This window comes from Lepidochelys kempii, chromosome 1 (genome assembly GCF_965140285.1).
Source record: "Lepidochelys kempii isolate rLepKem1 chromosome 1, rLepKem1.hap1, whole genome shotgun sequence".
Taxonomy (NCBI): domain Eukaryota; kingdom Metazoa; phylum Chordata; order Testudines; family Cheloniidae; genus Lepidochelys; species Lepidochelys kempii.
Genome location: NC_136380.1, coordinates 18,348,693 through 18,364,682, shown reverse-complemented (window position 1 = coordinate 18,364,682; position 15,990 = coordinate 18,348,693). Strand labels below are relative to the sequence as shown.

Sequence of the window (15,990 nt, the reverse complement as noted above, 5' to 3'; positions counted from 1 at the left end):
TTTATTGCTGTGCCTAGCAGCAGTTCTTTTAGTAACTGCCATTATAAACAAGAGGTACAAGGCATGGATTGGGACACAGATAACTGATACTTTCCTTTTATCAGTAGTTGTTATAAGTGAGTTCCCAGTGGTCCATTAGATACCCTTTCCTTTGCATATTGTAAGACTGAATAAAAAGCTGAAACTAAAAAACCCAACTCTTCGCTGTCTAATGGGATGAACTCAGGTCACCTCTCTTTTATATTCTCTTTCAGATTATTCCAATCTGATCACCACACAAACACTGTTACTTTAATGTTGAAGACGCAGACAAAAGTGCCATGGATGTGAAAGAGAGAAAACCATACCGATCTCTGACCAGGCGCCGTGACACCGAGCGACGCTACACTAGCTCCTCGGCAGAGAGCGAAGACAGCAAAATACCGCAAAAGTCCTACAGCTCCAGTGAGACGCTGAAGGCTTACGATCAAGACTCCAGGCTGACCTACAGCAATCGGGTCAAAGACATGGTGCACCAGGAGGCTGATGAATTCTGCCGAACGGGTAAGTACATTTCATCAGGTGCTGCTGTAAGCAGTGTGAGTTAATCAACTCTATGCTGAGGTCCAGAGGTAGGTGAGGGAATAACTCAAAGCTATAAAGCGTTCTGAGACACGCACAGAGGAATGCCTTTAAGACATTGCACAGAGCAATGAGAGAAAACACTAGAGGAAGATCAACGTGGCTTTGTTGGAAGGAAAGCCTCTGCCTATGATATGCATGGGTAATGACATCCCTGGACAATGTGGTGGCAGTGACTGAACCTGGGACCTCTTGAGCATAAGCATCTATTCCCTGAACTGAAAGACCAGGTTCAGTAGCATGGAAGGAGTAGCATAAACATCTTTACATGCTCTAGCCATTAGAGGGAGACAACGAGCCATACTGTGTGAGCATGGGTTGCACACAGATACTACACAGTCAACAGTGGAGCCCAGACAGTCTTAGGCTGGAAGAAACACGGTTTTTTGTCAATCTCGGAAAGTGTGAAATGGGCAGCTAAAGTGAAATGGAACATGCAGTAGTGCAAATGATGAACAGAAAGATTGTTATAGGCTGCTGTTAGTACACCCTGCTCTACTTACAACTCAGGCTACGTTGTAGTCATGGGTATTTCTAGTAAAAGTCATGGGTAGGTCGCGGGCAGTAAACAAAAATTCACGGCCCGTGACCTGTTCATGACTTTTACTATATACCCCGACTAAAACGTGGGGAGGCGGGTGGCAGATCGGGAGGGTAACCCTGGGGGCGCTGTAGGTGCTGGGGACGGGGGCGATGCCACAGGTGCTGGGGGCACGGCACGGGGGGGCACCGTGGGTGCTCGGGGGAGGGGGAGTGCAGGTGCTTGGGGGGTGCTGTGGGGGGTGGGTGGGCTGGGGCAGGCTCCGTACCCAGCTCCTGGGAAGTGGGGACCCTAGCTCCACATGCTGCCTCCTCTCCACCGCAAGCCCCGGTTCTGCAGCTTCCATTGGCCGGGAACCGAGGACAATGGGAGCTGCAGGGATGGTTCCTGCAGGCAGAGGCAGCACGTGGAACTAGGACCTGACAGAGGAGAGTTCCTGTCGCCCTTCCAGGGAGCCTCCGCGGCCCCCAGGTAAGCACTACCTTGCACCCCAACCCCCAGCCCTGAGCCCCCCCACACCCAAACTGCTGCTGCTAGGGTGCGGGAGGGCCCGAGACTTCCCCAGCAGTGGCTGGTGGGCCTGGCCCAGCGGCTGCCCAAGCTGCTCAGGCGGCTCCCGGCCCAGGTGCACCGGCGGCTGCAGAAGTCATGGAGTCACGGAAAGTCATGGAATCCGTGACTTCCATTACCTCCGTGACAAACACGGAGCGTTACTTGTAGGGCCAGATTCTCAAAAGTGGATGCCATCTCCACAACTTCACACATCTAATTTGTGTGTGAAACTATCACAATATTGCATGCAAATCTGATATTATATGCATGTGCCCGTAGTCATGCTCTTTGTTCTGCAGAGAACTTGCAAGCGGCATAACTAACTAAATCATACTTAGCAATTATATAGCATCCGCCAAGCTAGGATCTCAAAACACTTCTCTGTCTCTAAATATCTATGAAGTTTACAGGCAAAAGAAAGACCTGTTAGGTTATTAAATCTGTTCTACAGGTAGATATAGCTAAACTGAGTCAAAATGATGTTAAGTGACCTGCATAAGGTTGCAGAGGCAGGAACAGATCCTAGGAGTCCAGACTCCTACTTGCCTTCTCTAACCATTAGAGCACACTGCACCTACAGATTTTGTCCTTCTTCTTTGCGTGCTTGCTCATGTTCATTCCCTGTTAGGTGTGTGTGCACCATTGCTGAAGAGTTTTCCCTCAGTGGTATCCATTGAGCTGGCTCTAGCGCCCTTTGGTGCTGCACACATATGCACCAGTATAAGGGGTGTTGCTGACCTTGCACCCTCTCAGTTCCTTCTTATCACGTATCAAGGTTCCTTCCCCACTCTGAACTCTAGGGTACAGATATGGGGACCTGCATGAAAGACCCCCTAAGATTATTCTTACCAGCTGCAGTTAAAACTTCCCCAAGGTACAAACTTTGCCTTGTCCTTGAATCCTATGCTTCCACCAACAAGCATTTTAAACAAAGAACAGGAAAAGAGCCCACTTGGAGACGTCTTCCCCCAGAATATCCCCCCAAGCCCGATACCCCCTTTCCTGGGGAAGGCTTGATAAGAATCCTCACCAATTTGTACAGGTGAACACAGACCCAAACCCTTGGATCTTAAGAACAATGAAAAAGCAATCAGGTTCTTAAAAGAAGAATTTTAATTAAAGAAAAGGTAAAAGAATCACCTCTGTAAAATCAGGATGGTAAATACCTTACAGGGTAATCAGATTCAAAACATAGAGAATCCCTCTAGGCAAAACCTTAAGTTACAAAAAGACACAAAAACAGGAAGATACATTCCGTCCAGCAGAGCTTATTTTACCAGCCATTAAACAAAAGGAAATCTAACGCATGTCTAGCTAGATTACTTACTAACTTAACAGGAGTTGTAAGGCTGCACTCCTGATCTGTTCCCGGCAAAAGCATCATACAGACAGACAAACCCTTTGTTCCCCCCACTCCAGATTTGAAAGTATCTTGTCCCCTCATTGGTCATTTTGGGTCAGGTGCCAGCAAGGTTATCTTAGTTTCTTAACCCTTTACAGGTGAAAGGGTTTTGCCTCTGGCCAGGAGGGATTTTATAGCACTGTATACAGAAAGGTGGTTAATCTTCCCTTTATATTTGGACGTGGACACCGCCCATGATGATTGCTGGAGCAACAACTCTTGCTTCAGCAAGGCTTTTTTCAGTGGTTTCTTCTCTGTATCCCAGTTTATTAATCTTAGTTTAATTGAAGTGTAAATATTGTAAATAATACTAGTATAGATAGTTAGAACCCCTCCTTTATCATTGAGGGACTCCCTTTGCCCCTTGGGCCAGGCATACTCCCCCCACACACAGTCCCTGGGCTTCAAACCTTGTTCCTCCTTTGGCACTGCAGTTGTCTGAAGTGTCTGGGAGCGCTGTCAGCTTTGTCAGGACTTTAAGCCTCATACAAAGAAAGACTGAGAGGCTTGACTGAGGGTTATCCTAATGGAAGATGCTCTTAGATTGGATTCAAAGCCAAGCCACTCAGATTCGGCATCAAGCACTTTGATCTCAGTGCAAAGTGCTCTTCTGACACCGCGCATATCCCGGCACCATTCTCCATGTCCGGTACTGAGAAGAAACATAAAAAGAGGGCACTCACTGGTGCCGAAGAAAGGCAAGCAAGGGGAAAGCAGTAGAGTGCAACCTTTGTCGGGCCACTCCTCCACCCCCAGTCCCATGGTGGCACCATCAACTTCTCCCAGAATGTTGAGTCCAGTGCAGGACCCCCCGCCGATGCCAGAAAGTCATTGTGGCACCAGTGGAATCACGGTGCCTTCAACCCTGGAAACCTCTGCAGTGGCCAGGGACTTATTATTGCTCCCAGTACCACCGACTCCGATGAGACAACTGTTGGCTCCAACCAGCACGAGCAGGAGAGAGCATGGTGCTCTGAGTTCCTTCACCACAACTGGACTTTCAATACCTTCCAGGGGCAAGCCCCCCTGTTTTCTTCTAGGAGATCGTCCCCAGTCCAGCACCTCTACCCGGACCCTTGACAATAATCATCGGAAGTCAGGTGTACCGCTCCCCTGTGGTTACCTCAGGAAGATTCTTCATCTGAGTCCAAGATGGAGCTCTACATTCATCCAAAGAAGACTGGTAGCTATCTTACATGCCACCCGACCCTGGTGCGGGTCCCCCCACCAGTACCTGGTGGACAGTGACCTATGCAATGGCCATTCTGGAATCCGTTCTCCTGGTACTGGGCTCATCTTCTCAGCAGTCATACTTGGTTGCTTCCGAGAGGAGGGCCTCTTCACCACTCTGCTCGGCACTGGACTTTGACTCCAGTACCGAACCTGGTACCAATACACAGGACATGAACCCCATGGAGGTAGTTGAGGCTGAAGAAGAGGAAGAAGCCCCTTCTCCAGTGCAGACCTCTTCCTCTCCTGGCCTCCATCATCCCCTCCCTGGATCCAGGGGACTGGTATGCTGCCCTCCACTTGATGGACGCTTACTGTCACTTTTCCATCTTCCTTGGCCACAGAAGATTTCTCCGGTTCATAGGAAACCAGACTCATTACCAATTCATCATTCTCCCTTTCGGCCTATCTGCAGCCCCCAGGTTTTTACTAAATGCATAGCGCTGGTAGCAACCTTTATCTTAAGGCGAGGCATTCAAATCTACCCATACCTCAACAACTGGCTGATCAAGAGTTGCTCAGAGGCCCAAGTAAAGAACAGCATCAGGTCCAAGCCACCTTCCAAGCCCTGAGCCTGTTGATAAACAAACAAAAGTCAACTCTCATTCAGTACAGAGAATAGAGTTTATTGGGGCAGTGCTCGACTTGACCCAGGTCAGAGTTTTCCTTCCAGAGGCTCGATTCCAGACAATGTCGGATCTGATATCCATGACCAAGGTCCACCCAGTCACAACAGCCTGGGTTTTCCTCAAGTTCCTGGGACATATGGCCGCGTGCACTTACATGGTCTGGCATTCAAGGCCACCATCTCAGGCTCCTGCAGATGTGGTTAGCTTCAGTGTACTCACCAAACAGACACCACTTGGACTCAGTACTTGCTGTTCCAGCCCCAATCCTTGCCTCCCTCAACTGGTGGAAGGCCCCCCAGTCGGCAGTGGTGGGCGTTCCCTTTGTCACCCCCCAGCAGTCAGTGTCCCTAGTGTTGGATGCTTCACTCCTAGGTTGGGGAGCCCACCTTGATTGCCTCAGAACACAGGGCCTATGGTCCCAGGAAGAGCTTTCCTTGCATATAAACATCAGGGAGATCAGTTCTGTCAGCTTAGCTTGCCAAGTGTTTCTTCCCCAGTTCACAGGCAAAGTAGTGTAAGCACTGACAGACAAAATCAACAAGCAGGGAGGAGTGTGCTCCTCTGCCCTGTGTCATGAGGCCATCTGTCTAGAGGACTTCTGCATGAAGCACTATATCCACCTCGAGGCTTCTCATCTTCTGGGAGCCCAGAACATCCTGGCAGATCACCTCAGCAGATCTTTCTTCTTTCAGCACAAGTGCTCCTTTCTCCCAGAGGTCACCAGGTTCATCTTCTGAAGGTGGGGCTCTCCCCAAGGAGATCTGTTTGCGACCAAGCAGAAAAGGAAATGCCAACAGTTTTGCTGGCTGCATAGGCACAAGCTGGGCTCCCTTTCAGATGTCATCCTGCTTCCATGGTCAGTACTCCTATTCTATGCATTTCCTCCAGTTCCTCTGGTACACAAGGTCCTTCTAAAAATCAAATGGGAGAAGGTGAGAGTTATTCTTATAGCCCTGGCATGGCCATGCCAACACTGGTTCGTCATGCCGCTAGATTTATCAGTAGCACCCTCGGTACTGCTCCTACACTGCCCGGAACCGCTCTCGGAAGATCACAGCCATTTACTCCACCCAAACCTCAGCTCCCTTCACCTGACCGCATGGAAGCTCCATTGCTGAACCCAGAGGAGCAAGCCTGTTTACAGCAAGTTCAACAGGTCTTGCTGAGTAGTAAGAAACTGTCCACTAGGGCTATCTACCTCGCCAAATGGAAGCTTTCTCAATATCGTCGTCCCAACAAGGCCTTTCTGTGACTCGATCTTCCCTTCAGTCTATTCTGGACTACTTGTTCCACCTAAAACAACAAGGTCTGGCCCTCACATCTATCAAGGTGCATCTAGCAGCAGTTTTGGCCTTCCACCCACCAGAGGGTGGTAGGTCAGTTTTCTCTCATGAGATGACAATCCACTTTCTTAAGGGGTTAGAGAGACTTTGCCCTCAGGTTCGCGAACTGATTCCCCCGTGGGATTTGAACTTGGTCCTATCCAAACTCACAGGCTCTCCCTTTGAGCCGCTGGCATTGTGTCTTCTGCTCTTTTTCTCCTGCAAGGTTGCCTTCCTGATCGCAATTACCTCAGCCAGAAGCGTCCCTGACCTCAGGGCACTTCCATCAGAACCCTTGTACATGGTGTTCTTTAAGGACAAGATTAAACTGTGCCCCCCTCTGCCCTTCCTGCCAAAATGGCCTTGCACTTCCATGGCAACCAAGCCACTTTCTTGCCAGTCTTCTTCATGAAGCCACACCAGAATTCAGAAGAGCGGCGACTTCACTCATCGGATGTTAGGCATGCCCTCGCCTTCTACATGGAGAGGACTAAATCATTTTGCAGATCCACACAACCCTTTGTGTCAATAGCAGAGAGGATAAAAAGCCTACTGGATAACCTCCTGTAATCAAGCATGCTACGAGCAGACAAATGTTCCAGTACCTGCCATCTTGACCACTCATTCCACAAGAGCTCAAGTCTCTTCAACAGCATTTCTGGCCCAGGTCGTCGGTGCGTAGCTTCTCATCCCCCTACGCCATTACCCAGCAGACTCGAGATGACACCAGGTTGGGGCAAGGAATGTTGCAGTACTCATGTCCATGAACTCTGAGTCCACCTAATGTGGAATGGACATGACCAAGCGCTCAAAGAAGAAAAAACAGTTACTGACCTTCCGTAACTGTTGTTCTTCGAGATGTCTGTTTCACAACCCACCCTCCTGCCGCTCTGTCAGAGTTATCCTGCAAGAAGGAACTGAGAGGGTGCAGGGCGGGCAGCACGGCTTGTACTGGCACATAAGTGCATGGCACCAGAGGGCACTAGAGTGGGCCTGATGGACACCACCAAGGGAAAAATCTCCGGCAATGGTTCACACAGCATATACACACCTAACGTGGTATGGACATGAACAACGCATCTCGAAGAACAATATTTACGGAAGGTCAGTAACCGATTTTTTTTATAAATAATTTTCTTTCTTTTCCTCTGTGCTTGAAATTTCCTATCTCCTTAGCTCTATGATTGGCCTAGCTAATTATAAAAATTAGCCCATAGTTTTTATGGATTTTCAGTTGGTTAAATCAGTGTAATTCTGTTGACTTTGGTGGAGCTTCACTGATTTACACTAGCTGAAGACATCGCTCTATTAGCTTGTGACATTTTTGCTTGATACAAATAAGGCAAAGTGATTTTTTTTCTAGAGCTGGACGAGGAGGCAGAGAGGAGGGAAACATTTCAAACTGACCAAATAAATTCAGTAAATAAACTAGTCAACATTTAAATGGTTTTACCCAGAGTGAGTGTGCCAAGAAAGCAAACAGCGCAAGTCAGCATAGCAAAAAATAGACCAGACCTGAATAAAAAAGTTTTATATATTTATTATCTTCCTTTTATTGACTTGAGTTCTCCCAGTTTAAAAGGCTATACTGAGCATAGAATATGAAAATCGATGTGTCTCATGCTGTTTATTGCAAATAAATTTGATTTTCAGTTAATTGTAGCAGTCATTTTTCATAATTTATGAGTTGCTGTTGCTGGAGAGCATCAATCAAGCTGCTCATTGATGTGTTTGAGGTTGTTGAGTGTGGATTGTTACAGGAGGGAGGGGGACTTGTGATCATTGATAAGTGGACTAAAATCTGCAATGTGGGGGCAAAAAAAAAAAGGACTCAACTGTCTGGTGAGCTGTAGAGCGTAGGCTTAATCCTTACTCTGGGGTCTGGACCAAAGGCAGAGCTGGTGGGGTGGAGAGGGGAGATGCAGTTACATCTGTTATATCAGTCATTCAAGTCCACTTGCTGTTGAGGCTGTGGAACGGGAGTGCATGTTCTCCGGTATGATAGCACAGCAGTGGTATCTGGAATAATTTATCACAGGCTTGTTCTGTGCTCTCTGAGCTGGCTCCCAAGGTTTGGTGGCGCATCTGAGCCACGAGTATCCCTGCCTGTCAACTCTGTCAGAAAGCTTAATCTATTTTAGTTAATTACTTAGGTGTGAAGTTCACAAACAGTTTATGTACTCTGACCATTCCAGACCATAGTGCCTCAACCAGCTGAACCACAGTTAGTTTCTTCTCACACTGAAAGGTGTTTTCTCTGCTTTTATTTGGAGCTGGTGTCAAGTTTGTTGGTCTATCACTCTATCTCCTTCTGTGCACCCTCCTTCCTTCCCTCTTTCCACTGAGAGCTCCATAGCTAACTGAATTAAGCAGGTGTTTCCCTATTAAGAGAAAAAACAAAATGCCAGCTGCCTGTGGTTAGTGGATCATTCACTGTACAGAGGTTATTGCAGGAGAGAGTACCTGCTAGAAGGGGTCTTTTGTTGGGCTAGCTCAGCTGTAACCCACAAAAGCTAGAATACAGCTTAGAACAGTGCTGTTAGTTGTTTTGGCCAGTTTTGCATAACATCAACAAATGGAAACTTGAGGGAAATCACAAGCTTTAACATGGCTTTATAGTAGGGATGGGAGCAAAACTCAGCCCTGGATCCAAAGTCAAGGTCCAGAGTGGTATTTGGTATCTCTCTAATGAGCAGAACCAAATGCACCTGAACATAATGTTTCACAGTCCAGCCCGAGACACAGCTGTCTCTAGGTTAATGTGTTCAAATTCAAATCATTGGAGAAACAAATAGGAGCTGAGAACTCCCATGTGAACAGGGATCTGCAACCTGAGTTTAGATACGGGGTTTTGCTCTTAGCCCCTTTTGACAATAAAAAATAATGAGACAGGTTTTTCTGCCCCAATAAAATTTGGTGGCTGTAATAATTAGAACCATCTTAGATTTATTATAGAACTTCTGATAGTGCTTTTCTAAGTTAGTGTACAAACTATTTCCAGAGAGAGTTTGAAGTCATCAAAGGTACATTACACTACAAAAAACCCAAACAAACCTGGCAACAAGGCCCAAAGCCTGGGTCAACTGACTTGGGCTCACGGGATTTGCACTACAGAGCTAAAAAGAGCAGTGTAGATGTTTCTGTTTGGGCTGAAGTTTGGGCTCTGAAACTTGGCAAAGCTGGAGTGTCTCAAAGCCTGGGCTTCAGCCTGAGCAGGGATGTCTACACTATTTTTAGCTCTCTAACGTGAGCCCCACGAGCCCAAGTCAGACAATCTGGGCTGTGAGACTCACTATTGCAGGGTTGTTGAGGGTTGTTTTTTTGGAGTGTAGACATTGTGATGCTGGCAGATCAGGTGCCAGCTCATGCCAGAGCCGCAGGCCAATTGTCTTGTGTATTAGTATAGATCAAAGTGATTGTCAAAGGTATGCAAATGTATTTGGTGTTAAAGCTTCATGGAAACGAGTGGAATGGTACTTGCATTGTTTTCAGTTGTCTGTATCCCATTATAATGTAGTAGCAAACATTTACATTGTGTGTACCCCTGTAACTAAATAACCCATCCAATGAGAAAGAAGCCTGGTGGAATGCAAATGAAGAACTTTAACAGAAAAGTGCTAATTTCAAAGGAAGTGATCATTGTGTGTGTTGATTGGCGGTCAAAGACTAAAAACGCATTCCCCGCTCCGTCATCAAAAGAAAAGCCCACGTGGGTGGTGACACTGTCAGCTTGTTTTCTGTGAGAAGAAGCGATAAGTGTGAATTTAAGGAAAGATCCTGCATCTCCGGACTGTTTGGACTCTTACAGATGAGTGTACTAGAAGCAAAGCAGTGATCCCCAGAGACAATCTGGGTAAACGGAAAAGATGTTTTGGGAAACTGGCTGTTTATTACATCGCTGCCACCGTTTGGAATTACAAACAGTGACTCACCTGTGCATGTTTTTTACCTGCTTTAACCTCTCAATAACCCTCATTCTTTTTTCATAGCTAATAAACCTTTAGTTAGTGTATTATAGAATTGGCTGTCAGTTTTGTCTTTGGTGTAAGATCCAGAGTACCAGCTGATCCGGGGTAAGTGGCTGGTCTCTTGGGACTGGGAACAACCTGATGTGTTGTGATTTTTTTGTTTAAGTGACCATTATCACAAAATTCAGTTTGTCTGGGTGGCAAGATAGGCTGGAGTGTCTAAGGGGATTGGCCGTGACTCCATGGTAAGACTGATATAATGATCCAAGAGTTCACATTTGTCACTGGCTTGGTGAAATCTAATTATAGAACACACCAGCAGCTTGCGGTATTTGACCTGTTTTCTGACAGACTGCCATGAGGTAGATGCTCACAGTTGTGAGCCACTCCAGAGAGCGTGACACACGTATCCCAAGAGTTCAGCTAAGCAGAGAGGTCAAGATTGGCCTCCACAAGAATCACTTTGCCTACAAATGAAGTCTAACCACCTCTGAGGTGAAACATGGTAGCTGTATAACAGTTCATAGCAACAGGATGTGAGGACTGCCATATCCAAGTGAAAATACAAGGGAAGTTAATTAGGCAGAATATAATTACCCAAGTTGGAGTTTGGCCAAGACACTGGGTCTAATGCCCCCTACTGGTCCAAAACATTCCTTTAATCCATCAAATTGTGGCATACTGTAGAGCAAAGGCAGGGGTGCATTATGTCAGGTAAATGCAAAGTGCGGATAAGGCCATTCACAGGATGCCAAAGTCTTTTAAAGTCTCTGAATGCTGAAAAAAGAGAATGTAAATTAATAAAAAAATGTGGATTAGAATGGAGCCAGTAATTGCTCCGCTAATTGCTCTCCCCAGCTTTTCAGCACAACTTTCTGAACAGAGTGCTAATAACTGAATCCCCATTCACATTGCCTGGGACTGATTATGAAGCTCTGCAGGTAACTAGACGTGAACTCAGGAGTCATTTTCAGGTTATATTTTTAGCCAGCAAAACAATTGCATCTATTTGCAGCCCAATAACCTCTGCTGTGATTCTGTCAGAGTGAATAAACTAAGCTGGGTTGAGAGTGGTTAGCATTCGGAGGTGAGACCTCCGAAGGAAACATAGGTCCCACAAGATGTGGTTTCAATGATTCAAGGGGTGGCACACTCACCTCTGAGTCAGCGCTGAATCAATGCTCCAGGAATATTTGACAGTGTTGGATCAGTGGATATGGAAAATAAAATCCTAACCATTGCTGATCAGTAAATGTCCCATGTTACTTCTCCCAAGAGCAGGTGTGTTCTGGTCAAAATCTGTTTGGAGTGATTATATTCTCTTAACTGCCCTCTTCCCTCCTTTCCCCCGCTTTACTTTTAAACTGGATAAATTCGGTTGAGGCACTATTGTCTACTACTCAAAGGCAGGGGACAAAGAGGCAGGAATTTTATCACTATGTCACCTTGGGAAAGTCATCTAACCTGTCTGTTATTATCCTTATCTGTAAAATGGGATAATAATACTCAGCTATCTCTCATGGGTTAACTTAACTGATATTTGTAAAGTACATGGTAAGGCACTGTATAAATGCTGGGTAGGATTTTTCTGTAGTTCTGCTGTGTGCTGCTAAGCAGTTGTTGTGCTTTGTGTTTGGCTACTTCACTCATTTGCTGGCTCGCTCACTGGGGATGAGGTTTCCTGATGCATGTGGATGTGAACACTATTTATTTATATCTTTGCAATACTTTGTACTACTACGGTGAACATTGTTCCCATTTTGCCAATGGGAAAACTGAGGCACAGAGAGTTTAAGTAACTTGTCTGATGTCACACTGGAAGGCTGTAATACAGCCAGGAAGCAAACCACATCTTCCAATTCCCAGTCTTGTGCTTTAACCACAAGACCATTAACATTTTCCAGCTCTTCTTGGGGAAAGATGGACTAGTTGCCATTTATTTTTAAAAGTAAATGACAAAACCAGCTATTTACAGGTGAGTTAGTAAAGATTCCAAGAAACTGAAGATGAAAGAAATCAGTTACAAGAAATGCCAGAACCACAAGAAAGAATATGAAAAATAGCTGGTGTGTTTGTTATCATAACTATTCAAAGTAAATTACAGGTGAGATGGTGGAGACGTGTGTTTTGTTCACTAACACTGAAAATTCACTGTTCATTATACCGCGGTGTACAGAGTAATATGTTAGGGCCAATAACAGGAGTCTCATCACTTCTTGAGTGACACTGCTCATAGTTAATATCTTCACAGTGTTTTTCATACACATAGTACTGTTCAAACGCCTCACTGAATCCTCACAATATCTGAAGTGGGAGGCAAGGCATATCATCACCATTCTTCAAATGGTAAAGCTGGGGTAGAAGAGGGAAGGCCCTCATTTTCAAAAGTGGCCACCTTGGGTGCCTTAATTGCTGGCTGGCTGACTTGAGACACCTCGGGCCTGGTTTTCAATGGGAGTTGCAGTTGATTGTCACCACCTCTGACAATCAAGACCAAAGTGCCTCAGCTCACACATCCTACATTAGAAGCAAGATTTGAACACTGGGGCCTAAGTTGCTTGCCGAAGGCCACGCAGCAACTCACTGTCAGGTAAGGGATTAGAACTCAGGAGTTGCTGTCTCCTGCTCTTGTGCTGAGAGCATTTGACTATAGAATCATAGAAAAGTAGGGCTGGGAGGGATCTCAGTAGCTCATCTAGTCTAGACTCTTGCGCTGAGGCAGGACTAAGTATTTAGCTAGACAATCCCTGACGGGTTTGTATAACCTGTTCTTACGAACCTATACCATTTGCTTATCCACTAATCATTGAAATGCTGGACAGAAGAAATATTCCAGTTTGATTAAAAACCACAATTCCGTGTTCTCTCCTAGGAGCCAACTTCTCTTTGCGAGAGCTGGGCCTCGACGACGCCATGCCCACACACGGGACTTTATACAGGACTGATATAGGGCTGCCTCACTGCGGCTACTCCATCAGTGCTGGCTCAGATGCTGACACTGAGGCAGATGTCGTCATGTCGCCAGAGCACCCGGTGAGGCTCTGGGGACGCAATACCAAGTCAGGCCGCAGCTCCTGTCTCTCAAGCCGAGCCAACTCCAACCTCACGCTCACCGATACGGAACACGAAAACACTGAAACTGGTAAGTGACAACTCCAGATAGGCCTTCACAAACGCCACTCTTCATTGTCCAATTTTAATCTGCCTTGATTTTTGATCCGGCCAGGAGAAGGGAGGAAAATGCTCTTAATCATCCCAGGGTGTGGCCTTTTGCTCTGCCGTGCAAAATATTCATTAATGAACTGCTAGAGAGGCTCCTACTTATTCATCACAGAACTGGAGATCAGTAAGTGGCTGTGTAATACCCTATTTGCTCTTCATAGGAGCGTTTCAGACAAAAAGCATTGAAATCTCTCTTCCCTCCATGCTTATCTCTTGTGCAGATTTCTGGGCCAAGAGTTTTCCTCCCTTCCTGTCTGGTTCCTTGACAGTAGCTGGTTTATGGAAATAGGCTGGCTGCTCTCTGATGGAAGCAACTGTGAAATATTTTTAGAGATCTTTCCTTTGTGGGAACTCAAAGCTGAAGGTCATGAATTTTTAATCTTTGTAGCCTTCTCTCCCAAACTGCAGAGACTCCTGTAGGCTTGGTTGGTGTAGGAGCCTTTTGGTCAGCAGTTCTGCTAGTCCATGTGGGAAGGAGAGAGAATTTTTATAGAATTGTGGTTTGACCCCAGTGTTCACGCAGCCCTGTGCCTTTGCACCTTTAATTTAATTGCTGTGTCTTAATATAGCTGCTGTCTGCTAGCCCCTCTGGAGCTTGGACTCAGCAAAGAAGGCTGACATGAAGTGACTGCATTGTTTGTTCTCTTTATGCTTCTTGATATGAGTATTGTAGTGACAAATTATGATGATTTTTACTTGGGAAACCATGACAGGGTAAGACGAACGCCACCCACATGATTTTCTGTTTAATTCCAACAGAATTACAGCTGAGGCCTATTAAGGTTTTGTTAAGTGATAATGATACAGGTTAGACAAGGCTCAAAAATAACAACCCTCTGTTAATGGGATAAAGGAACGGTTTGATAAGTTTTTTTATTATCTTTACAGTACTTTTTTACTCCTTAAGTGCTGCATTCTCAGCAGGGTCACACCCATTAGGGCGGGCAAGCTTTTGCAATGGAGTGGCAAAACCAGCAGTTTTAGTTCCAGCCTTGGGCTGTGTTGTCTAGTGTTTTGCTAAGTGACCTGTGGAACTGTTGGGTGACTTATGGGATCTTGACTTTGGACACCCTGTTAGGTCTTTTTTCATAAACCAAACCAAACCCTTAAATCCCAATTCCATTCTCTTGTAGTCCGGTCCTTATACTGCGTCCCTCACCATGGTATCAGAGCAGTTGTAATCCTGTCCTTCAGCTTTCTCTTTTACTTTTGCCCAATAAGAAAAGCAAACCACCGAGGTTTAGTCTTTTTCACAGAAAGGGGGGAGGAACTACATTAGCCTCCGAGAGTGTTTTTCAGCAAAACATCATTAAACAATTGATCCAGGCTTCCATAATGTGGTCTCTATTGATGCAAATGCAACTTTGCACATCCAAATCACTTACATGTGAAATTGTTACATGTTAGCACTGGTGCCCTAAATTGATAGGATTTACAGTCACATATGTCTATATACATATCTACCAGACCACTCCCATTACCAGGCTATCTGCAGGCCTAAAAGAACACAACTGAGTTATGTGCATTCCGTCACTTGTTTGTTCAAATAAAGTGGAACATTTTCACTTGTATCTCTAATGCTGCAGTTGCAGAGATGAATTGAGGCCACTTTAAAAGTTTGGTCTAGAAAATATGAAGGTTGCTGGTTTTTCTTCTTTGGCAACTGGGCTTCTATATCCTAAACTATCAAGCAGGCTATTTTGAGAAACCCCAGATTTATGGGAGAAATGTTTCAGAGGACATGAGATGTATACAGCAACATAATGCAATGACTCAGTTTACAGGATACCTTTATTAGTCAATATTAATTGTTGACTGTATTGATAAAAACTATAGCCTTTAGCTGAGCTCAATATGGAGCTTTATGAGGCTGCCATGAATAGCAGGTTTTATGGGGTTCATTAAAACCAGTTTTTCCATTGCAGGTTAATGTCAGCAATTTTTATGTTCATTAATTATCCAAAATAAATACGCAATATTGATGTCTAATGTTTGTAAATCTCAAGCCTTCTGGGCAGGTTTATAGTTAGGCCATAATAGTGTCTTTGCAAAATGAAATATTTGATTCTTCACATTCAGAAGCAGGTTTGCACAAGTGCCAGTGGCCTTGAGGAAATGGACTTGAGGAGAAGGCTTACTTTGGTTAGTAACTACCTCCAGAATCCATCCTCTTGGCCGTGGGAAGACAGCTGCAATGGTGTTGGTTATGTGATATGTGTATAATAGTCACAAAACCACCTGTGCAGGCAACAGGCATGAAAAACCATGAGGTGCCGTGACTCCGGTGGTTCCAGTCTTTTCAGGCAGGCAAGTGCATTTGCTAGACTAAGTGCTTATCTTCGCTGCAAAGTTAACTCAAGTTATAACTTGGCTGTTGCCTTGAACTTGAGACCTGTCCATGCACAAAACCCTTAGCTCAAGTGGTGGTTCTTTTAACTCAGATTGGCTGGCCTGTCAGGCGCATAGGCTACAGCTTGAGGAAGAGGCACTTGCTAAGTACTAA

General features: G+C 45.5%; 1 protein-coding gene across 1 annotated transcript in view; it reads left to right on the top strand.

Moving 5' to 3' along the window:
* Positions 1-281: 281 nt before the first annotated feature.
* Positions 282-15,990, top strand: part of LOC144930138 (teneurin-4-like) — a 132,796-nt gene continuing 117,087 nt past the window's right edge. Inside the window, exons 1-2 of the mRNA XM_078851226.1 lie at positions 282-543; positions 13,138-13,407. Of these exons, the coding sequence (XP_078707352.1) occupies positions 321-543; positions 13,138-13,407 (493 nt within the window). The 5' untranslated portion in view covers positions 282-320. The remainder of the gene's footprint in view (positions 544-13,137; positions 13,408-15,990) is intronic.